Raw genomic sequence first — 25564 nt, 5'->3', positions numbered from 1 at the left:
ACCATGGGCTGTTGACCCACACAAGTATAGTAAATTTCAAATTTTGGTCCCCACAAAGGTAGGAAAAACCGGTACACAAATAGACACACACAGACAGACAGACACACACACACAGACACTCACCCCACCTTAAACAACCTCCTGCCACCCCCTTACCAATACTGGAAACAGCCCTCGGTCGTTTCTGCAGTGAATTCCAGTGATTTCAAAAGCCTGGTTTTCTTCCGCCGCTGCAGCTGAGCCTGTCAGTGGATCGCTTGACAGTCCACAGGTGGAATAACAAAGCAGCGAGCTCTTTCATGTGTTCGTGCATGCTCACACATACACAACAGGCTCCTGTGGAGAACTCATGTTCGCTGTTTACAAACCACTGCAGATCATTACAGGCGTGTGCGGGAATGGCAGGGGCCAGAATGGCTGAGGAGAGCAGTCAGCAGACTATACCTGGTGCATGGTATTGACTCCGGGTGCAGTTATCTCAGCTTGAGTGGAGGAGGAGGCTGCATAAGCTGCAGTCAGACTATGATGGAGAGGCAGGGAGGCAGACAGTAAGGTCACTCAAAGAGCATGGCTGCCAATGGATTTTATGCTTCCTTGCTGTTACACCCAGTGGATTTATAAACTCACTTGTTAAGAGAGGTAAAGCTCGCAGTGGTTTGAGTGTTATTTGGTCAAAGTGCGCAGGTGGATGCTTTATATAATGGTCGTTTGTATTCTTACCCCAGGCTTCAGCTGATCTCTATTTTCTCTGGCGGCTGAGGGTGACCTCGTATCATGTCCACCTCCTTTTTTTTTCTTAAAAAAAAAAACATCTCGCTTTTAGAAAGACATGCCAGTGCTGTGATGTGTTTCATGGAGATCTAGGTTTGAATCCAGCAGCAGTCTCACCATTCATGCACTCCAGGCAGTATTTGAGTAATGAAATGCAGTATACATTTTTAAACAGCACACATCTGCGCCAGGTCTCCAGCATCATCTCCGATTTTTTCTCTAAACCTTTACTTCAGCTTAGAAATTCATACTGTCAAGGTGTGGCCTTTATGATATTCCAGATATACAAAGATGTTTGTCCCCCCCCCCACACACACACAGAATTACATTGATTTTAAGCTGCTTTTATTTTTATGTATTTATTCCCAACGTCTGTGGGAATAATACATAACCGAGAGCTCACAGAGCAGTGGCTGAAATGATCGGAACAGTTACCTCCACAGATAAAACTCAGCTTTTCTCCCGTTCCCTCACTTTTATCCAAACATAATCCCACACCAAATAGAATTACCAGTGGACGGGGTGGTAAAGATTTACTCAGTAAATTGATCTTATGGCAAACAACAGTGGGCGGATTAGCTGGATAAAAAGAAGAGATCAAAGCCTGAAAAGATTTATATCCACCTCTTCAGAATAAGAGGGATTTAGAGTTTAAAACTAAATAAAATCGTTAATGTATTTTTTAACATTCAAATGCATGGAAATGAGGCCCTGTCCGTCATGCGTGACATAACCTTCAGGTAGGCTTTGTACATCTATGAGGAAGGTCAAAGCAGCAGCCTTTCCAGCCAGTATTCAGACAAAGATCCAATATTCTAAATTTGCGCCTTCACAATGGACTTGAAATGAAGCAATCAAAATCTCATTTAAGTGTAGACCTTCAGCTTTAATTTAAGGGGTTTAACAAAATATTGCATTAACCATTTATACATAGTGCTTCCATTTCCAGAGGCTCAAAAGTAATTCTCAAACCAAATTAATTAGAAATACAAATATTGTTTTCAGCAGTTTAATTCAAATCCTTTGTGAGCAATGACTGGCTGAAGTCAGAAATCTGAAAACAAAGCCTGCACGCTTATTCACATTTGTTGGAATGTTTTATAATGGTATGAATTATATTTAGGTATTAAATATTAATTGAAATATCCACTTTCATCAAAATGCTAGGTGTAATTTAAAAAACGCTAAACAAGCTTTTGAGTCTTACAGATCTTGTCCAGGTGTGTTTGGCAGGCAGGAGATGGGACCCAATGCAGGACTCGGAGAAGGAAAGTTAAATGCAGCTTTTAGAAGAACTCTTCATGAATACAAAACACTAAGCTTTAGTAAGGAAACTGGAGAAACTAGAAAGCTAAGCTGTGAACGGAGAACTAGAAAACTACCATAACACGGAGGTCAAGACACAGCATGGAGAGGGTACGACACGACAACAAGCAGGGGATGACAGAGGACTGAAATACACAGCGGGGTAATCAGGAAATGGGAGACAGAAAGGAAACATGGCTGGGACTAATTGGGCAGGACGAGACAAGGGAAGCAACGCAGAATACCGACACGGACCTTAGTAAAACAGGAAGCACACCAACTGAACTTACAGATACAGACTGAGATCGCAATACTGACACAGTATAGAGAGAGCACAAGGAAAGGGATAACTTAGACAGGAGACGTGGGAGCAGGGCAGGCACAGAGACACAGACTAGACACTAAACAGAAACCAAAACCTAAGAACAAGCAAATCTTAGCAAGAATTAATCCAAAACACACAACAGTCTTAATCAAAACAAAAACACAGAGTCAACAGACTCAGGACCATGACAGGATTGTTCTAAGATTGGCAGATGGGTTAAAAATCAACATAAAGTGGTGGATATATATATATAAAAAAACCTAGCCACAACCATAAGCATATTACTAACAACCTCTCAAATATCAAGAGGTTGAACTGATGCAATGATGCTACATTTTGGTCATTAGAGGTGGGCAGATTGATCCAAATATCGATAGTATCGACATCAACACTGGTATTTAAACGATACTAATGCAATTAGTATTGGGGGGTTGGAGCCTATCCCAGCTGTCTTAGAGTGTGTATACCCTGACGCAGAGAATCACCAGTTAACTTAACCCCACTGCATCCCACTGAACTGTGTTATATACTTTTTTTATGAAAAATATCGTCATGTTAATTCTTTATAGCCCAAAGTACATTTAAACAACAGAAGCTGACCAACAGTCAGTTAAAGGGAGGCACATTTACATTCCATGTCTCTAAAAAAACCCACAGTATCCATGTCCTTAACTGTTAACTAAACTGTTTTAGTTAGTCTGTGTTGATACCAACATTTGCGTATCACACAGCAATATTGGTCATTTAGTTTAATGAACCAAATGAAGCGGATCTATCTCGCCAAAGTCAATAAGCTGTAAAAAAAATTGTGATGAAAAGGACTCGTCACAGGAGAGTCGTTTTTGTGCTCCAGTGCACACACTAAACCAACACGCAGGAGTTTTTTCTTACATTGCCTCAATACCTTAAAAAATTAGAAGCATCCTGTCTCTGAGTGATTTTGATGCATTTATTACTTCTATCAGGATGTCCTAAAAACTCCCTAAAAACCTTCAGTTGATCCAAAATGCTGCAGCAAGAGTCCTGACGGGGACAACAAAGACAACATATTTCAAATATATCAAATTTATAGTATTCATAGTATTTCAATAAAGCGCTTCGGTCTTAGGCAGAGCCGATAGCGTACATGGCCCCTCTTCTGTGGAACGAGCTCCCAGTTTGGATTCAGAGGACTATCTCTACTTTCATGATTATGCTTATAGTTAGGGCTGGATCAGGTGATCCTGAATCCCCCTTTTGTTAGGCTGCTGGGGGGAGCTTCTATTGTTTCTAACCCTGTGTGGTTGCACACCACTCTGCATTTAATCATTAGGTATTATTAATCTCTGGCTACCTTTGACATGTACCACGATGTGAGCAACGACAGGATTTTTAGTCCTGTCTTTGCTCACATCGTGGTACATGGCTGCCTCTCTCTGAGTGTGGAGGTTTCTTCCTGCTTAAAGGCTTCCTTCTCACTGTCACCAAGTGCTTGCTCAAACAGGGTCGTGTGATTGTTGGGGGCTTCTCCCTATTACTGTAGGGTCTACATACGTAAAACACAAATAGGTTTAATGGCAATGTATGATTACACAGTAATAAATGGCCAGCCAACCAGACGTATTGATAATTAATAAAAAACAGAAGACAGCAGATGTGGAAATCCCAGTGAAGAGCAAAAAACTCTAAAGTGGTCCCAGTGATAATGGATTAAAAATGGATGAGAAACAAGGTCCAGTACTTTTGTCCATATAGTGCATGTTTTCACGCCACAGTGACTTCTTCCTAAAATGTTTTAATCTTTCAACACTGTCAAACACAGTGGAACAGGGTTCCTTTATCCTCCAGGTCAGGGACACTCTAAGGGCACCTGTAGAACAAAGCGATGTGGTTTTAATGTCTTAATGAGGCTAACTGGTGGGAACTCAAGAACAGCCTCAGAGACTAAAAATAAAGCAGTTGTGGAAGTTAGTTCAACTGGATTCATGAAAAGCAGAGTAATGGAACTATGAAGAAAAATCTGCATGATGCACCACAACTCTCACGCCAGTCCTCTCCAGCTCATTATGGCCATCTTGGAGAGCTGATTTGGAAAATGTACCCTGCATTGGAAATTGAAATAAAAAATTCACTGGTGCGGCACTTTGGTCTTTTTAAATGGCAGAAGTGCTTCACAAGACCACCAGTAAACTACTTTCCTCTGCTCTTAGCTTAAAAGCTTGCATCCACATATCCATTCATATAAATGTGCAGCATATTATATTCTTTTAGAGGTACACTTTAGTCCTTTTGGATTATAACCCAACATTCTGAAAACAATGCTGCATAATTATAGATGAATTGACAGGTGAGACAGCCTCTGTTAGAGAACGGCAGCCAAAGTGTCGTAGAGACTGATGACCCCGTGTTTCCACAGCAATCTGCTCCTGTTCCGTAACAGCAAATGTTTAGCTCCCACTCATGCTCTGCGATCGCTCTCCTCCTCTCTGTGTGTCTTTACTCTCTGACTTGAATCAACAAAATCACAAGTGTAGCGAATCCCGTCAGCGGCACGACTCCTCTTTGTCATGGAGGTGTGAATATTTTGTTTCTGTCTGTCTGTGTTTGTGCATAATTATGAACTGGCAGCTCGTCATTTATAATCTGAGAGGAGAATCATTTAGCACTTGTTGTGGAAGCTGAAGCCAAACAGCTCTCTCTATTGACATGTTTGTTTTCCTTTCTTTTACTCTAATCTGTGTCCAAGGTAGGCTCGGGGAATTTTGGAAAAGCAATGAGCACAGACGCTTCATGAATATTATTTTTTTGTTATTCCAAAAGCTGATAAGTGAAAACGGCAACAAATTGAGCATAGTTTATTTTTTCTTATCTTAATCACGGTGCTAAAAACCTGCAAGTAGATAAATGTTCTAACTGAGAAGTCTCTGTCAGAAATAACCATTGGAGCAGCAAATGCGGATTAATGCTGAAAATAGTCCCGATCAAATGCACCATTTCCTCCTGTTTTCATCTGACACTCAACACTGATCTCTTTTAACCCAAACCACAATCGTTCCTTGCTTTTCAAACAGTTAACTGTATGTAATAGTCTTTACTAAGCCCTAGTCAAACACGAATCTAAACAAACCTTAAGCAGAGCTTTAAAAATGATCAGATGTATTGATTTTTTATTCTTTGGATTTGATGATATTGTTATAGACTATATTACAACACAGTTTGCCCTCATGCAGAAATAATTATTTAGAAGATCCAAATGAATAGTCGAAAATATTATTACGCAGCATCAATTTAATATTAATGGGAAACAGTGGGGGGAAGCAGAAGTGGTTATCATCTTCTGAAGGGATTATCTCACCAAAGAATTCACATGCCCCCTACATCTACTCTTAGTCCACATGTTGGTCCTTTAACAAACAGAGAAAGCGCAGGAAGAAGCCCTGTGACAGATCATTATTTTATCGGCAGTGATCTAAGTGCAGTTGACACAATTGTACATTTTTTGCTACATGTTTATCGTCTGAGACTCTGTTCATGGAGTCAAAAATTTTTCAAATCCATTTAAAATATTAAAATAATCTCTCCATACTGCCACTTTCCCACCAACGAAATCAAGCGAAAGACCAGTTTCAAAACATGTAAAACTCCAAACAAGTCTTCAGTGCAATCAGAGCTCGCAGTTTATAAACCATTTCCCCCATAATAAACCATCATAACCCCTGGGCTATTTTCCTTTAAATTTTCACCTGAAAAAGCAGCCTCAGATGCACTCTGTCACAGCTCAGCGACTGCAAGGCCAAAATGAACAACTGTGGGCTCTGTGCTTCCGCGACACTTGGGAAAATTTGAAATACAATAAGACCCCAGGTCCCCATCACAGGGTCAGGGAAAGATCAGAAAAAGTCAACGCACAAATATATATTTTTACCGCATATCAAAAATATACACGAGCCAATGAATAGCATCCTGATAAAGAGGAGTCACTCGGTTTGTGAACGTGTTCTAAAAATTCTCAGCCTGCAACTCTGCAAAATATGATGTTACACAAATGATGCACTTTAGTCCTAGTAGTACTAGTACTGAGTGCATCACTCTACTACCTTTTAAAATGGCAGCTGTTTGAGTTCTATTAACAGACACAGGCTGGCCTTGGTACAGGTATCTCCAGAAGACTAAATATTGCCAGGGCGTCTTGGTGTTCAGTGCTTTTGATGCATTATTTAATAACCACCTCAACAGTGACCATTCTGTGATTAGGGTTGGGTTTGGCATATACTACATGGATACATGAATTTTAATAAAACAAAAGGTATTTATCTATTTAAAATCAAGTGCTAAACACTGTGAGTGATAATGGGCTGAAAATTGCATCAAAAAGAGGCGGGCATTAATCAAACCCTGACCTTAGATGGGTCACCAGTGACTCTTCAGTAGACTGCAGAATTCTAATAAAGGTGTTTCCTTCATGTGTGAGGCGCACGTCTTGCTTTATCCCAGACCAGTTTGTCCTTGATGGTGTTTCAGAGCTGATAAGGCCACATGTGCACTCTGTCCAGTGAAAAAGCTCCTCAAAATCACCACCAGACGTGGTGCAGCGGTTGGAGATCCTGCTGCTAGTCACTCATTCAATCGAACTGTCCAGTTTCTTGGACTCATACTGCAGTGCAGAGAAGCCACTATTGTGAGCACTGCTGAAAAAAACGAGGTCTGGCGATCGGTGGAGCAATGCACCACTTAGACAGAACTTGTGCATATAGAATTTCTGTATACACAAGTGCAATATATAGCACCTTGAGGTAACTGTTGTTATGGTTTTGGCACTAAAATAAAATAGAATTGAACTGAATAATGTGTTGGTTATAGATGGCACTGAGTTTAATACTGCTGACATGTTTAAGTTTAACTTATATTTCAACAACAGCAAAAATAGAGAAAACTGTGCTTATGTGGATACACAAATGACCTGATTTAGCATTTTGTTAGAAGTTAATTCTAGTGCTTTACAAAAAATACCCATTACCAAATCCTGCTGCATATGGCAAACGTTAGATCTGATGCAGGCAGAAACTCCTTTCTTTACTGACTTGAGTGGACCTGGGAATGCTTCAGAAGAACTGAGTTTTACTATGAAATATTACATAAATTTGTGGATTTGTGTTACATTTTTCAGTGTCTACATGTCAGCCTGAATCCACTTTCTACTTATTCACTGAATGTATATTTGTAGGAATAGTCGACACTATCCCTCTGCAGTGTTGCCTCTGGGTAACACACCTACTTTCACACTCACAAAGTCATCTGATTTCGTCTTTCTTTTATTTCTACAATGGCTGAAGTATTATAAAAACTGATAATGTTAGTTGTTTTACATGATAGAGCATCTAGGAAGAGATGCATGTGCTAACTGAAACCACACATTTAAATATAACATAAAAGCTCAAACACTGAAATATGAGTCACTCTTATGAAGAGGGTTATAATGTTACGACTTGACAGACTGTTGCAGAGTAATATGAAAGTAATGTAACTAGCAGTGTAATGAGTTACCTATCCAATATGTACGTTTAAAAAAATGCATTATTCATTTTTTCTATGAAGGAACCCAACACTGATCCTACAGGAAGCTCCACAATGTTACAATGATAGAAAATGACTTTCAAACAGCACTGCACCATGGTGGAACAACAACCAGCCCAGTCTCATATATTAACATGTAAAACAATCACAAAGAAGCAGTGCATTTGTTACATTCTGCACATGTTTTAAACTATGTATTTAGGATGCCTGTTCCCTACCTGGAACACATACGTACTTCTAAGTTACATGGCCTGACACTTTTGACACTTTGTGGCTGAACTGCGTGTGAAACTGCGGAAACACTTACACTTTGCAACAATACCCTCAATTGTGGATCATTTAGGATGGAAGAAAATTTTACAGACTGAATTGTTACAATGGTGACAATCTACTACAGTCCCAGGCTTAAATTCAGTGCCTATACACAGGTCTGTATAATCCAGCACCTCAAAATGCAGTCTACATTTACAAACAGACGGACTTAGTTCAAAAAACAAGAAGTGTAGTTCATATAGTGTTTCTGTGTATATGTCCTTGCTTCTTTTATTTTTCCCATCCTTTACCACTATTGTAAAACTTGTCACACAATAAAAGCTACAGGCAATAACTGCATATTTGCATTAAAAAAATAAAAGCTCACAGTAGAATAATTGTGCAGGTAAGAATTAAACCTGGGTCGTTAAGAGTTGCAGATAAAGTGTCCGCCCACCTACCCTTCCTCTGCACTATTTCAGCACTGAGCTGCTGTCTGTCTTCTCAAGTCTTTTCATATCATCCTTTCAAACATCCGAGTCTTACTTTCCGTGCATGCAGCTTGGATTTCCATAAACATTTGCATTCTAAGACATTGTGTTCATTTCCTCTAAATTTCCAGGAGACCAAGTGACTTCGTTCTCTATTACTATCTCTCTCTCACACACACACGCACACTGCCATTCAAAGTGAAACACTGCAGGCCAAACACACACACACACACAGCAGCTTTCAGTCACACAGCCATCCCTGATAAGAAATATGGGTAACAATGTGATGTCTGCATCAATAGGCCACTTCAACCCAACATCCAAGAGTCATGTGGGATCAAACCCACATCAAAGCCTGGCCGACGCTGCTGTGAGAGCCGGGCAACAATGGAACAATAATTAAAGCCACATGGATATCCAGCTACCTCCCGTCACACACATCTCTCGCTTCCCCTTTGTCATAGAAATGTACAGATCACCGTTTGATGTCTGTCATGACAACAGGCCTCGCACATCACGAAACGCAGCTCCTCACCACACAACATGGAAGCAAGTCATTTCCATTCATTTGAATGCAGTAAACACTCTCATTCACTAAGCAGCTGATCATTATTTGCTGTCATAACCAGCAGTAATGCAGCAGCAATACATAACAAAATGCCAAAGAGCCTCCAATGCACTGTTAAATGAGGCAGCGTGCAGGAATATGCTTTGGCTGTATTGATTCAGCCACTTTTTATCCATCCATGAATAGTTGGGCTCATTTACTTCATTTATCATGTAATTAATATCCAGAACGAGCTCATTTTTTCCCTTTCCCACCCTCCACTTTTTTCTGTGATTAATGCTCTTATTTTTCTTCTTGATGGGGCTGCGTCCTGCTTGGATTGCGGAGGGCTTTTTTTAAACTGTTTCAGGGAAAAGTTGGAAGCCCAAGTAGTCGAACTGAACTTAGAGCCACGGATTGAAAAGTTATGGAAATGAGAAATGTTTAACCGCTTCGGGGAAGCAGCTGGGGGTGGGGGGATGAAGCTAACAAAAAGTTCCAGAAAAGAAAACAAATACCCAAAAACTTAGTGTTCTGTCGGCTACAGAGGGACGAGGTTTGATAGCATAAGGTGCTTGTGCGGAATAGCAGGGGATACAAACTGGATGCCCTTATTTCCTTCATGAGTGGGTGTGCTCCAAGCAAGCCTCGCACAACTCTTGACAGGGAAAGGGCACGCGCCGAGAGAGATGTAGAGAGAGAGAGGGAGAGATTCCCTTGTACCTCTTGAGCATCGATGTCCTCCTCGCTGTCACTCGGCTCCGGCGCTTTCACGAACCACCACTGGATCTCCAAATACACGGAGGCGGTTCCGCTTTGGAACGCGCACGCCATTTCTATGTTTTGACCCTCTTTGACGGTCATGTTGGAGGGCAGGTCCGTGAACCGACCTGCGGATGAGAGAAGGAGCGGGGGGAGGAGGGGGTGAGGTGGGGGTAATAATGATGAGGCTAGTTTGTGCGTCGTCTACACGCACAGAATCACTCGAGTCTCCTGCTCGCTGATGGCCGCAGCAGCTGCGTTACTAAGGCACACGTTTGACGAAAGGTGCCTTCTTGTTTTTAATTAGAGAGCACCCCCCCACACACACACACACACACACACACACACACTCCCCAGCACCACCATCACCACCGTCACATATAATGACGCGTCTTCATCTGGAATTTACGTAACGCACTCCTGCTACATTATTCACAAACTAAATTGGAGCAGCCATGCCCCCCTCCGCAAAAAACCTTTCCTATTATACATGCGTGTATCTTTGTAGCCACGGCGGAGCTGGTTGAAACCGCGTTAAAAATTCCAACTAAGCTTCGTGGTGTTTGCCTGAGTGTGATTCAGTCCACGGGTGTTTTTTTTTTTTTTTTTTAAAGCACAGATTGATAAAAGAGTTTGGTTTGAAGATAGCCTTCTGTGGAGCGGTGACGACATGACATTTGTAAACTTTTAAACCAAACCGTCGTTTACGTCCTTTTCGACAAACTCCCGGTTAAACTGTTTAGAGCTTTGTAGCTGCGATGCGGCCAAAGGCGAGCGTGAGAGAGCCCGCACCGACGCAGTTTGAAAGTGGCGAGCGACACCAAGCAGCCACACGGAATCCGGAGCGTCAGCTTTTCAGGAGCGCGGACAGACGCAGGCAGCTGCAGCTGTCCGCGGTGCTGAAAGCTTCTCATGAAAGGCAGCCTTTAAGACAAGTTTTATCTCCCCATCAAGCGTCGCTGTGAAAGAGGTGCAAAGGGGGGAAGAGGGGGAAGGAGCCCCCCCTTCTCTTCTGAGCGCGACGTGAAACGACTTGATCTGAAACAATCACCAGTTGCATTTTTTTTCCGTCATCAGCTTCAGGAGAAACATTCATTCTGAGATCGCTTTCCCTTTCTTTTTTCTCCAGTCACTTAAAAAAATCCCTTCACAACAGCCTCTTTTCCCCGTTTTCCGCCAGCAAAGCTGCGCACTTTTAACACTTTCTCCCACCAGTGCAGGGCAGCAAAGCCAGACACGATCGCGCTCGCACGCCAACATTGTTTTTCCCCCCTTTTGGTTAAGAAAATATGCCATCCTTACCTTCAAAAGAGAATCCGAATTGAACGCAAAATCCGGTTAAGAAAACAAATCCAACAGTATCGTGTGAGGTCCACATCATTCCAAGATCAAGGGGCTCGTTTTTCTTTTTACATCAGCCGGAGGAGGATAGAAAAAAGACGAATCTTTCCAAGGGGGCGAAGAGGGGGGAAAAATCCTGCACACCAGCAAAATCAAACAGTTGCTGGGCGAGTGTGTTTAAACGGAGATTTCAGAAGGCTGAACATGCTGGAAAGCTACAGCTTGTCGTTGCCGAAGTTCTTTTTTTCTCCTTCCTTCTCTTTCTCTGTGCCTCTCTGCGGGAGAGACTGTCGACTGCCTGGTTGCACTGAAGTCTGTGAAATAACCGTGTTGCGGTCTTCTTCTGCGCTACCAGAGAGACGTCAGTCTAGTGGATCACTGTGGCATCCACACTCTCCCCACACCTCTGCAAATCTAGTCCTCATCCGGCCCTTTTTTCCTGTCACCTTGACCGCTTAATTTAAACAAAAGCAGCACCGAGCGTTTGCTTTACAGTTACTACTTTTTAACGAGCTTATTTTATTTGGACATTTTTGCAAATGATGCCCAAATGATGCGAATACAGATTTTTAAAGGTCCTACTTATTCACAAAACTTCAGTTTTTTGAAAGAGAACCTTAAAGTTTGTCTAACATGCACAAGAGCGCGTATTAAATGTGGGTGTGTCAAAATCTGGTGCACTCACGCAGTCAGGAGTTCGTCTAAATATTGTAGCTTCACAAGTGAGCAAATAAGAAAGATGACAGTTTGGAGGTGGGTCATGGCAGGGCAAGCATAACATGTCCCGAGTCATTAAGCTAAAAGAGAGCCTGCTGGAATTTGCTATTAGTCTCCCGGAAAGAGTGAGAACATTTTGGCCTTTGATGCAGTGCTTACATATCGTGGCACCACTAATGTCTGCTCATAACGTGAATGGAGATCATTCATCCTTTGGGGAGGCGGACAGGTGTGTATAGGTCGACTGGCATAAAGTCAGAATTCAGGAGTGATGGGAATAACGCGTTACTAACGGCGTTACTTTTTTCAGTAATATAACTAATTACTATTTCTATCATTACAACGCCGTTACCTTTACTAACAAGAAAATGCGGTGTGGTCGCTTTACTATTTTTCAACAACCAGACGGTTGAAGCTGCCTTCAGCTTACCGCACCTTACCGCATCAGAAGTAGCTGCCTACTAGAAAATCTAGTAGACAGCTAGATAGACAATAGGTAGACAATCACTTTCGCCCGCTTAAGCTGCAGCGGCAGCTTGATGCCTGATGATCACTTTTTGGCACAACACCTGGAGCTAAGGGAGCAAAACAATCGCATAAGTGCTGCTGTTTGACCACTTAAAGATAACAAAGCAACAAGGTGATATATACCAGTTTTTAAATTGTGTTGATAGGCCACCTAAAACCAGAGTAATGCTAAATAATATATACATATTTTTTTCCTGAATAGTTTCGTCACGTTTACTGGATACCCAGCAAGGATGCCAGTCTTCTAGCTTGCTTACATGTTAGCACGATCTTGCCACAAGTGCACTGTGCCACCTACCAACAGAAAGGAAAAAATAATGTGCACATTTCCACGAGAGAAATCCCACGCCTGGACCGTCGTTGACCGCCGCCATGATTCTAGCCTACGTCACAGCGTCATGTGCGCTTTTTACATCCAACAATAAAACTGCAGTCATGGTGCTTTCGATGTACTCAGAACAGAAATTCTGCCTTCCAAATAGAGATTGACAGACCACGTGACATTCACGCATTGCATTGTGGATACGAGTGGCAACAAAATCAAAACACTCCATCAAGCGCTAGCATTTCCAGTGGTGGTAATCATTAATTCTGCAGTTTTAATCCCTATTTGCATTTTATTTGGTCCAAAAACAGTTATGTACAAAACGACGGAGAACACGGCAGGTCCGGTCCGTACAGAGACAGAGTTCACGCAAAGGCAAAAAAAAAGTACAAGGAAAAAATCAAAGGAGTGAAAGAGTCAGACCCATATGAGCATACAGAGTGGAGTAAGTACTGCCCAACTTTCATCACACACATATTTATTATTATATGGTCCAAAATGTTTAGTAACTTCAGATCCCTGCAACAAGCCCAGGTGCAGTTTACTTTGGTGATTTGGACGATTCCATCTCACAGCTGTTGTTAAACTTCTTTTCCTTTATCTCCTGTACAGGCCAACGCATGTATTTGACGTTTCAGGTTGTAGTATTACACAACATTTTCAGATCTAATAGAAATAAAATAAGTGTTTCATAATTCACTCAATTTATTGTCATTATTTATAACTAGCATTATTGCTTCATGCTATTATTGAATCTCACAAGAAAGAGTCAAAATTGTATTCCATTGTGCTTTATTAGCTGCTTCAGTGAAAAACAAATCAACAATGCAAAAAAAAACAAAAAAACAAAACATATCAAAACAACATACTGGAAAATGGTTATTCATCACTTGCTTGCTTCAATACAACACTTGGGCACATGTATGCGTGACGTTTCGTGTTTTGATCTCGCTCTCTCTCTTAACCGATCAAATCTGGCTGTGGTAGGAGCTTTAAACTCGGTCTGACCCAGGCTGATAGAGGGGCCCAGTCTGGATCGCATTCCTGCATTTTGTAGGCTGGTTTTCCTACAAAACACAACAAACATTAGCCCGCAAAGCCACAGTGAACAAAGCAGCATAGTGCAATGTTATGATAAATTACGTAATAACTACAACAGAAGACGTACCTCTGTGGGAATGCTTGGAGCAGACTAACCTGTGAGCTGGAGTGTTCTGGAACGTTATATTTGGTCTTTGAATGGCTGCAATCCAGGCCATCCGTCGCCTCTTTGTTACTTCGGTAACACGGCTTGAACAATTTCTCTTCCACGATGGAATCCGATAACAACCGATCTCTTTACCCGTCGGCTTCCCGTGGCTGTCGTGCGACCGGCTATTGCAGTTAATAATACAACAGCTTCTTGCCATTTTTTGTGTTTCTTTTTATCGCTGTGTGACTGTTTTCTTGTGAAAGCCTGCGCGCGCTAGTACCGCTTGCCACTCGTACCTACAATTCTTTGCGGTTTTACGCCGGAAATGACGTCACATTTTCAATCTCTGTAGGAAGATGTAGGTAACACCAGACTGCAGATGAGCTGCATACAGGGCTGGACTGGGACAAAAAAATATAGGAAAAATCATAAAGCCTTTGAATGAAAACAAACGCTGTTGTGACAGTGATGTACACTGTTTTGATGGTATATATGAATCAATCTATCAATCCTTTGTTGTAAGATTCAGATAATTACTTTTTAAAAGTGAGACATTTTAAATGAGAGTAAGAAAGAAAAGTATTTCTTTGTGCCCCCCTTTCCCTGTTAATGCCCCACCTGGACCCCTGGCAAAACTTTGCTAGACCCGCCCCTGCACAGTTACCAGCTGTCAGCTACCTAAAAAAGGATCCTGGGGTTATTTGTCTCTCAGAAACAGTTCATAACTTCCCTTCAACTCATTCATGTCACCTAAAAGGTAAACCTGTTTCTCCATCACCTGTTCAGCTCTGATGATCCAGTAAGGACATCTCCTGGTTTCATCTTCATGTTTTTCCTCTCACCACATAACCAAACCGACATCATGACCTGCAGTTTTACAGCTGTGGCTCCAGCAAACATCAGCTGATACTAGAAATTAATATTAAATAAATTCTAACAGATCTGATCAACCTTAAACGTGCTGCTGCTGTTTAACGCGACATTCACTGGTTTCCTCTTTCTGGCGCAAAGTGGGCGATAAACAAACAAGAGAGACGGGATTTGCGACAGAAAAAACGATCAGCTGATCATTGATCAGTTTCTTGATTGAAGTAGAAACAGGAGAGGGAGGGAGAGAATGAGAGAAGAACAGGCAGCTGTGCAGCGTAAACACAGAATAACTCCAGCTTTGTGTCTTTTTCATTGTAGCTGAAGTTCGGGACAAACTCTTCCTTTTTCATCTCAATACAAAAATAATATTTTCTCTGAATACGAGAATTCCGTTTTTTAGGGGACGGTTGGAAACTCTAATAATTAACCTTATGAACAAAATAAAGTTCACTATCAGTAACATCATAGCACCCACCCAGCTGTATAGAAACTCCGTCATGCTAGCTAGAACGCAGTACGAGTTATTGTAACTGACTCTAAAAAGTCAGCATAACGAAAATAAACTCCACCTAAACTTGGTTTATATCTGACCCAGATAGACTGCAGGTCATAACTTCTTACCTGAAGTTCAGTTCACCTGACACTCGGCCGCCTCGGGTCTCTTTTCCTTCTGCGTCCCTTTTCCTTCATCCACCTGCTGGCCTCCACCACTTGCTAATGTTACTGAATCTGTGGAAGCTCCGCGATAGCCACCACACGAAGTAACGAATAACGACCCTATCTAAATCCCAGTAATGACTAACGTGTTCCTGATTTTGGCATAATAATTAGTTACCGTGCTCGTTACCACAATAATAACGTAGTTACTGTAACACGTTACTTAATAACGCATTAGTCCCAACACTGGTGTCAGAACAATCAGGTGATGGCTGTCTCCAGGTAGAGAACAGGAGGAGTGATACACCTGCTATCAGACCAGCAAGTATCAGGCTGTGATGTTCTCCTTTATAGTGGACACAAATATTTAGAGTGACACAAATAATTTGTGTGGTATCTTAGTGCAGCGGTCCCCAACCCCCGGGCCTCGGACCGGTACCGGCCCGTGAGTCGTTTGGTACCGGGCCGTGAGAGTTGAGGCTCAGGTCTGAAATGTGTGGGTTTTCAGGGTTTTTATTGATTTTCAGCGTTATTTTGTTATCGTTTTTATCGTTAACTCGGTTTTCCTGGGTCTTTTCACGTGTGTTATGAATAAATCTTCTTTTTTTCGGTACTGGTACTAGTTTTATTTTGTTGTATTTGACACCTCAAAGGCCGGTCCGTGAAAATATTGTCGGGCATAAACCGTCCGTGGCGCAAAAAAGGTTGGGGACCGCTGTTCTTAGTGAATGCAGAACAGCTGATTGTTCTGTGAATAGTTTGAAATGGTTATTAAAAAAGAGGGTAAAAGGTAAATGGCTGCAAATAACTTTGTTGTTTGCAAAACTTGTGCATAGGATTTTAAAATTAACAATTTATATTTGCATTTAAAGTTATGAAATATGATGCATTAAACATGTTTGTGGTTACAGTAAAAAATACAACTTTTTCTACTCAGATTTTATGTTTTTTGTCTGATTTTAAATCAATTGTGTTAATACAATTTGTCAAAATGTAAACATAACTGTAAATTCAGACACGTGAGGTTGTGCTGATGATACCAAACAAGGCAAACTAAAACGTTTTTAAAGGTGAAATGTAGAGGAAACATCAAAAGTAGTAAAAATTATACCCTGGGAAAAATGTTAAACATTTTTTTTCAAAGTATCACAATAGTTACTTTTCAAGTAATTAATTACTTTTAGAATCTTGTAACTCAGTTACTTTTTTTGAAGAAGTAACTAGTAACTATAATTAATTACTTTTTCAAAGTAACTTGCCCAACACTGGAATTCATTTAGCAATAGTTACCTGTTCACAGTGTACTACAGCTTTTTCTCAGTCACCTTGGTATTTTCCCCACGAGTTGAAATTCTCAATCAGTAAAACCTGTTTCTTATAAGAGTTAAAAATGAATCAAGACATTACAGATGATACGTCAAAGGCTGCTGCTCTCCCAATGTTCCTCCGACATCCTGTCAATCACAGCAATAAAGATGTTTGGTCATTTGTTTGAAACACAGTCTTAACAGTGAGGCCTGATTATTTTCACTCACATTTATACAGAATTCCTTCCTTTGTAAAGACGAAGAGCACAAACATGTCCATGTATCACTGCAGATCAACTTGTTGCCCTGTTTGATATGGAGCGAGTGGAAGCAGCAAAAAAACAGACACATTACATGTGCGTTACAGATGGCTGCACAACTACAAAAACTAACTGTGTTGCCATTGTGACTCGAAAATAATGCCTTAAAACATATAAAGCTGAGGCTCTAGTCCCACACAATTACACAAATCCATATCGTAATCAGCATACACACATGACCTTTTTTTTCTACTCTTCAGTATGAACACATAACCAACAACAGAAAGAAATGTTTAAAAAAAAGCAGCCCCCAAAAGACTTCAAAGACTTCAAAGTAGAAATGGAGGGTACAGTGCTGTAAGCCTCACTGCTCATCACTGCCTTTGTTACCTGTTGAAGATCAGGCTGCTGGGCTCAGCATGCACTCAGTTATAACATCACTCTGGGTTCTTCTCTAGCTTTATATTACAATACTGTCTGTGCAGATGCTTGCAATGAGCTGATGCAGTGTTAACAGTATAATGCCATTGTTTCTGTCATGAGCCCAGTTTGCACTTTACCATCCTGATCTTGTTCTTTCGTGCAATGAGTAAAGAAATATCCGCATTTCCACTCCGCAAAAGTTGTATAGACTGCTCTGCCATATTCCTCATCCCTGCACATGTGAAATAAGCAGTTTTTAGTGTAGGAAAAGAAAAAAAAGGTATGTTTGATCTTTATTTCATTGTATTTTCCATCCATCCATCCATCTTCATCTGCTTTATCTGGGGCCGGGTTGCGGGGGCAGCAGCCTAAGCAGAGAAGCCCAGACCTCCCTCTCCCCAGCCACCTCCTCCAGTTTATCCGGGGGAACACCAAGGCGTTCCCAGGCCAGCCGAGAGATACAGTGGGGCAAAAAAGTATTTAGTCAGCCACCGATTGTGCAAGTACCCCCACTTAAAATGATGACAGAGGTCAGTAATTTGCACCAGAGGTACACTTCAACTGTGAGAGACAGAATGTGAAAAAAAAAATCCATGAATCCACATGGTAGGATTTGTAAAGAATTTATTCGTAAATCAGGGTGAAAAATAAGTATTTGGTCAATAACAAAAATACAACTCAATACTTTGTAACATAATCTTTGTTGGCAATAACAGAGGTCAAACGTTTACTATAGGTCTTTACCAGGTTTGCACACACAGTAGCTGGTATTTTGGCTCATTCCTCCATGCAGATCTTCTCGAGAGCAGTGATGTTTTGGGGCTGTCGCCGAGCAACACGGACTTTCAACTCCCGCCACAGATTTTCTATGGGGTTGAGGTCTGGAGACTGGCTAGGCCACTCCAGGACTTTCAAATGCTTCTTACGGAGCCACTCCTTTGTTGCCCGGGCGGTGTGTTTTGGATCATTGTCATGTTGGAAGACCCAGCCTCGTTTCATCTTCAAAGTTCTCACTGATGGAAGGAGGTTTTGGCTCAAAATCTCACGATACATGGCCCCATTCATTCTGTCCTTAACACGGATCAGTCGTCCTGTCCCCTTGGCAGGAAAACAGCCCCATAGCATGATGTTTCCACTAGAGATGGCACGATACCACTTTTTTATGTCCGATACCGATACCGATATCATAAATTTGGATATCTGCCGATACCGATATGAATCCGATATAGTGTTTTTTAATCAACAAAACTGTTTTTTAAATATCTTGCTGCATTTTGTATAAGTTCATACTCAAGTTTAAAACAACAACTACACTAAAGCTATTCTGTTATACCTGTATGCAAAAAAAAAATGTTTCATAGTTCAGCAATACTGATCAATCTAATAAACTTAAACCTACACCATCCTCCCTATTCTGGTATTTTAAAGAGTACTTAGCATAAATATTAAGCAACCTAACTAATAGGGTTCCAACTCCCAGCAACAACAAAAATAAATAAATAAAAAATAGGGAACCACCCCTCACGCTCCACCTCATGATGCTTAATCAACGTAATCAACCTTAATTTGATGCAGTGTGAAAAAAAAATGCACAGAAATCAATTATTTTTCAAGAAATATTAAATAGATTCAACATCTTTCTTCAACAAAATTGCAGACTGCACAGATGGTACCTTCCCAAAGGAAAAAGTACTATAGCTTACTAGGGTATATATATTAGACTTAATAGTCACTATATACAGTAATTGACTTCTATTCATTTTACATCAAATTAAAACTTTGGGTGTCAGATAATTATTTATTAAAAGCTAGACATTTTAAATGAGAATAAGAAAGAAAAGTATGTCTTTGTGCCCCCTTTTCCCTGTTAATGCCCTATCGGCCCCCCTGGCTAAACTTTGCTAGATCCGCCCCTGCACAGTTACCAGCGTCAGCTGTAGAAAAAGATCCTGGAGTAGAAAGTAATATTAAATACATTCAAACAACAGCTGATCAAGCTTAAACGTGCTGCTGTTGTTCAGCCGCTGGTTTCCTCTTTCTGGTGCAAAGTGGGCCAAAAGCAAACTAGAGACACGGACTCGCGACAGAAAAGCCGATCAGCTGATCATTGATCAGTTTCATGATTGAAGTAGCAGCCGGAGAGGCAGTCGCTTGTTAAGCTTAACGCAGGAATGCTTTACAAACATTCAGAGATGGACTTACACACTTGCTTTACTTCTCTCTGGGATAACTTTGTCGGAGATGAAATGCCGGGTTGCTATCCAGACCACCGACAGGTCCCGCATGCCACAGCCGCTCTATCACGTGATGCATACTGCTCCGACGTGCTAACGTTCTGAGGTGAGTTACGGCGTGTTGCAAGTTTTGTGAGGTGCTTTCGTGATATTTAATGGATCGGATTACATTTTTTATTTTTCTCCGATATCCGATCCAGTAATTTAGGTCAGTATCAGACCGATACCGATACGTAATATCGGATCGGTCCATCTCTAGTTTCCACCCCCATGCTTCACAGTAGGTATGGTGTTCTTGGGATGCAACTCAGTATTCTTCTTCCTCCAAACACGACGAGTTGAGTTTATACCAAAAAGTTCTACTTTGGTTTCATCTGACCACATGACATTCTCCCAATCCTCTGCTGTATCATCCATGTGCTCTCTGGCAAACTTCAGACGGTCCTGGACATGCACTGGCTTCAGCAGCGGAACACGTCTGGCACTGCGGGATTTGATTCCCTGCCGTTGTAGTGTGTTACTGATGGTGACCTTTGTTACTTTGGTCCCAGCTCTCTGCAGGTCATTCACCAGGTCCCCCCGTGGGGTTCTGGGATCTTTGCTCACCATTCTCATGATCATTTTGACCCCACGGGATGAGATCTTGCGTGGAGCCCCAGATCGAGGGAGATTATCAGTGGTCTTGTATGTCTTCCATTTTCTGATGATTGCTCCCACAGTTGATTTTTTCACACCAAGCTGCTTGCCTATTGTAGATTCACTCTTCCCAGTCTGGTGCAGGTCTACAATACTTTTCCTGGTGTCCTTCGAAAGCTCTTTGGTCTTGGCCATGGCGAAGTTTGGAGTCTGACTGTTTGAGGCTGTGGACAGGTGTCTTTTATACAGATGATGAGTTCAAACAGGTGCCATTCATACAGGTAACGAGTGGGGGACAGAAAAGCTTCTTACAGAAGACGTTACAGGTCTGTGAGAGCCAGAGATTTTCCTTGTTTGAGGTGACCAAATACTTATTTTCCACCCTAATTTACGTATAAATTCTTTACAAATCCTACCATGTGGATTCATGGATTTTTTTTTCACATTCTGTCTCTCACAGTTGAAGTGTACCTCTGGTGCAAATTACTGTCATCATTTTAAGTGGGGGAACTTGCACAATCAGTGGCTGACTAAATACTTTTTTGCCCCACTGTATAATCCTCCCGGAGGGACATGCCCAGAAAACCTCACCCAGGAGGCGCCCAGGAGGCATCCTTGTCAGATGCCCAAACCATCTCAGCTGGCTCCTTTCGATGTGGAGGAGCAGCGGCTCTACTCTGAGCCCCTCCCGGATGGCGAGCTTGTATTTTATTGTATTGTATTGAATTTTATTTTATTCTTCTTCCACAGCATGTCTTTATCCTGTCTTCCTTCTCTCACCCCAACCGGTCGCAGCAGATGGCCCCGCCCCTCCCTGAGCCTGGTTCTGCTGGAGGTTTCTTCCTGTTAAAAGGGAGTTTTTCCTTCCCACTGTCGCCAAAGTGCTTGATTATAGGGGGTCATCTGATTGTTGGGTTTTTCTCTGTATGTATTATTGTAGAGTTGATCTTCCAATGGCCTTGAGGCGACTGTTGTTGTGATTTGTTGCTGTATAAATCAATCAATCAATCAATCAATTAAATGAATTATTTTGTTCTGCAGGTAACTGAAGAATCGTTGTAATGCAAGTAACAACATAACTGTAACTGCAATGTTTTTACTGAATATAATACAATAACACATTACATTGCTGTCTTACTAAAAGTAGTGAGATTACTGTACAGGGCACAAAACAACTATGAAACATGGAGAATGATTTAAATGATTATACTTATATCTTACACTTGAAGGTTCGTTATGTGGATGTTTCCTTTACTCTCTGCACACCTCGACAACAACAAAACACTTCCTGTACATTCCTCATGATACTTCACTGGCCAATCAGAAGCCAGGAAATCCTATATTCGGATAAATGCAGGGAAACTAACTAGGTAGGTTCAACACATACTTGTTACTGTTTTGAAAGTGCACGTGCAAACATTCAGATATGTAAACATGTAACCACCAAATGGGTAAATAACTAGCTCTATAACCCTCATAAACACCTCTTCGTTTATCAAACGACATATAAATTTACTTCTACACTTCTAGAAATATTTTCAGTGGATTTGTACATCTCACAGTGTTGTTTCCCACATCTTCTCATCAGGAACAGCAACTTCTCATCAGGATCCCCTGGGAGCTGGGATCTTTATTAAAAGATCCCAGCTCCCAGGGCAGCATGTTGAATGTGTCTGGTCTACAATTTGAACGCAGATAATGTTTCTTTTTCAGCTTCTGACAGGGGGCATGTAAGACATACTCGAAGCTCAACTTGAAGTTCACATTAACCAAATCACACAATTTTTGTTCTGTGCCTTTAAGTGATTTTTATAACAGTTACACTCACACAGTCACCTCTAATGGATGCACCTGGACTGCAGGAGGCAGTGACTGAACAGCCAATCCTTCCATTAGTAGATGACCTGCTAAACTTCCTGAACCAAATGAAATACAAGTTCTTTCTAGATATGGCGATCCATTTATTGGCCGCAGATTCGGGTCGTCCAGTGATTCTGCAGTGTTTTGCTACTTTAGTATACTATTGTACACAGCAAAGTGCTGTTATATAAGTGCCACACAATTCATTCTCATAACATAGTGCACAATATGTTTTGTTCTTAGTTGTTAGACGGTTCCCTAAGAAGATTTATTTTACGTAAAATGTCACAGAAGAATATTTACTCATTTATTTCTTTATCAGTTGTTGGTGTTGTGTTGGATTTTTTTCTCCCATATAGTGATTCTGAAGTGAGTGTTTATACTGTCATAGTGAAAAGTTGAATTTAGAAAATCTAGTTGATTAAATTCTGTACTGTACATTTCATTTATGCACTGTATGTTTAGATGCCCTATGAAGATAATCAAGAACATTTATCATGGTTTCATAATTGTCATAAACGTTTTACCTAATATATATATATATATTCAATTCTATAATTTTTTTATTTTATTTTATATATACAACATTCGTTTGACTGGGAGGGTCCTTCATATTTTAAATTGCATTTTCAGAGTACCTCACCAAGAAAGTTAATTATTACAAGGTTATAGAACAACTATAAAAAAAGATGAAAGCAGCAAAAATAAAGCAAATGATATAACACACAATAAAGATATTACCAAGTCCAGCTAAAGGCCAGAAACGATTTCCTTAGCTACAGAACTTACATACAAAGCCAAAGAAGATCTTTTTAATAAATATCCTCAGATAATATCTACAATCACTGGAGATTAGTTGAGTTATCCCTCAGAAAAATGTTATGAAATCAGGTATTACTCATCCAGCTTTGTACGTTATTTTATCCTGTGCTGATTTTGATCATTGATACAATTATTCATTAATGTTAAATGTTTTTATAATTAGCAGTGATAAGAGATTGCTGATGTTTAAACTCAGTGCTGTTTTTAATGGATCATCTGTAAGAGGTCACAGGGCAAAATCCTTCATGGTAATTCACTGTAAAAAGCTTGGTACGTTTTTTAGACTTATTTTTTAGAGGTTTGTCTGACCACGTCATTCTGATGTGACAGCAGACCAAAACAAATAAACAGATACAGGTATGTTAAGTACAGCTCGTGGTTCAGTACCTTGTGGCACCGCCTTTACCAGCAGTAATTAATATTTGTTCTGTTTGACATTATCAGTCCGTCACATCTTTGTGGAGGTATTTTGGCTCATTCTTCTTAACAGTATTGCCTCAGTTTATTCAGGTTTGCAGGTAATCATTAGGTTGAGGTCTGGCCTTTGACTAGCCCATTTTCCTTTTATTCCCAGTCTCTTGTAGATTTGCTCCGGTGCTTTGGATCATTGTCCTGTTGCATGACCCAATTACAGCCAGCCTTTGGCTATTGGACAGATGGCCTCACATTTGGCTTTAGAAATCTTTGTTGTACAAAATAATTCACATTTAACTCAGTGACTGCAAGATGTCCAGGCTCTTTGGCTCCAAAACACACTCAAATCCTCACCTCTCCACCACTGTGCTTTGCAGTTGTTATGAGGTGTTTGTGCTATGCTGTGTTTGGTTTTTGCCAATACTAGCATTGTGTATCAGGGCCAGACATCTCCGTTTTGATCTTGTCTGAAAAAAGAACATTGTATTAGATCGCTCGTGGCTTGCTGGAACTTTGCAAATCTAAGGCATGCTCCCATGGTTTTCTTAGAGTGAAGAAGTTTTCTTCTGGCAACCTTTCCAAACATGCCATACTTTTTCACTCTTCGATCTCTGTAGAGCTGCTGTGTCTTTTAGTTTAGTTTCTCTAAACATCGCACAGTCTGCTCTTAAGTTGAATTTGCTGAAATGTCCAATCCTGGGAAGATTGTGGCTTTCTGTTAAGACAGACCTAAATGCTACAGATCTGCAAACTGGCCACACATCAGCTTTTATAAAGGTGGTTACGCTAGCTGCATTTGATTGCTTAGTTTTCACAGCATGCTCTGCAATCCTGTAAAAACTATGTCACATAATTGTATCTGTAAAATTAGACGTACTAACAGAATCATTTTATTCATCTAAGCTCAGATTCATCTGTAAAATTGAAAACACTCTGTTTCCAAGCTTTATTGTGGTTCTTCTAAATGTAGTGTAAAGATTCTGTTGGCAGTGTAGTATATGGGGAAGCCTGATTAGCCGCACTTCAACATACAGGTTGTTTGTTGCTTTGGCTAAAATGTTTCTACTCCCATCTGCTTTGCTGGTGTGTTTACTCACTGTGTGCGAGACAATACATTAGTATACACCTGTTGAGACTGCATGCTACACAGATTATAATTCACGTTTGTTTACTGTCAGAAAAAAAGCTCATAACAGGTGTTCTATTAAAGCAACACAGTGTGCTAACATCATCATTACAAAACTGAACTCACTGGATTTAACATGAATTCGAGGTCCCCCACTTTCAGACTCCATTAGTCTTTATCAAACCTCATCATGGAAACCTTGGTGTTTGGTGTGGACGTTAACTACACAGCTCCAACACCCTATGTGCTGATTAAGCACTCGAATATCTACTGTTACTCTTACATTAATTTGATTTTGTCTCATGTGAGGTCTGAAATGACACCAAAATAATGATGAAGAGCTACAGCTACTAACAGGGCTACTGTGTTTGGATATTAAATGTAAAACTAATAATAATTGAGGCAGGTATGTCGATTTTTCTAAAGGTTTGAGTGTCTTAAAGGAAAGTGTGAATGGAAAAGATTACAAGCAATTCTGTAACCATTTATTGTGTTAGAAACATAAAACATACAAACCATGCCTTTATTAATAAGGCACAAAACACTGTTATATATTAAACTGGTTTTTGATTTCAAATAGATAAACATTTTGTAATTTTGTTTTGTTTTTAATACATCCACCACCTAAGTATATTATTAGAGTGCAATTTGCAAAAAGGTTTGTAAAAAAAAATTCTGTTAAGTAGCCTCAATATACTGACGGCACTTTTATCACTGTGCGCTGTGATGTACAGCACCTCTTGATCTATGTTTTGCTGACTCAAAGGCTACTTAAATCAGTACAGAAGCAGAGTGAGGCAGAATTATGTGTAAGAATAGAAAATGTATACAAAGTACACAGTATCA

The 25564-nt window shown here is 40.7% G+C and overlaps 1 protein-coding gene across 1 annotated transcript in view; it reads right to left on the bottom strand.

The window, feature by feature from the left end:
* Positions 1-11856, bottom strand: part of vstm2a (V-set and transmembrane domain containing 2A) — a 110298-nt gene extending 98442 nt beyond the window's left edge. The window contains exons 1-2 of the mRNA XM_085467473.1: positions 11309-11856; positions 9968-10134 (exon numbers count right to left, since the gene is read on the bottom strand). Coding sequence (XP_085323599.1) covers positions 9968-10134; positions 11309-11387 — 246 coding nt within the window. The 5' untranslated portion in view covers positions 11388-11856. The remainder of the gene's footprint in view (positions 1-9967; positions 10135-11308) is intronic.
* Between the last annotated feature and the right edge of the window lie 13708 nt (positions 11857-25564).

Source organism: Copadichromis virginalis, linkage group LG9, assembly GCF_057382275.1.
Source record: "Copadichromis virginalis isolate Kocher_CV1m ecotype Utaka linkage group LG9, C_Virginalis_male_GT1.1, whole genome shotgun sequence".
Lineage (NCBI taxonomy): Eukaryota > Metazoa > Chordata > Actinopteri > Cichliformes > Cichlidae > Copadichromis > Copadichromis virginalis.
The sequence above is the reverse complement of the archived record's forward strand: the minus strand, read 5'-3'. Positions and strand labels throughout refer to the sequence as shown.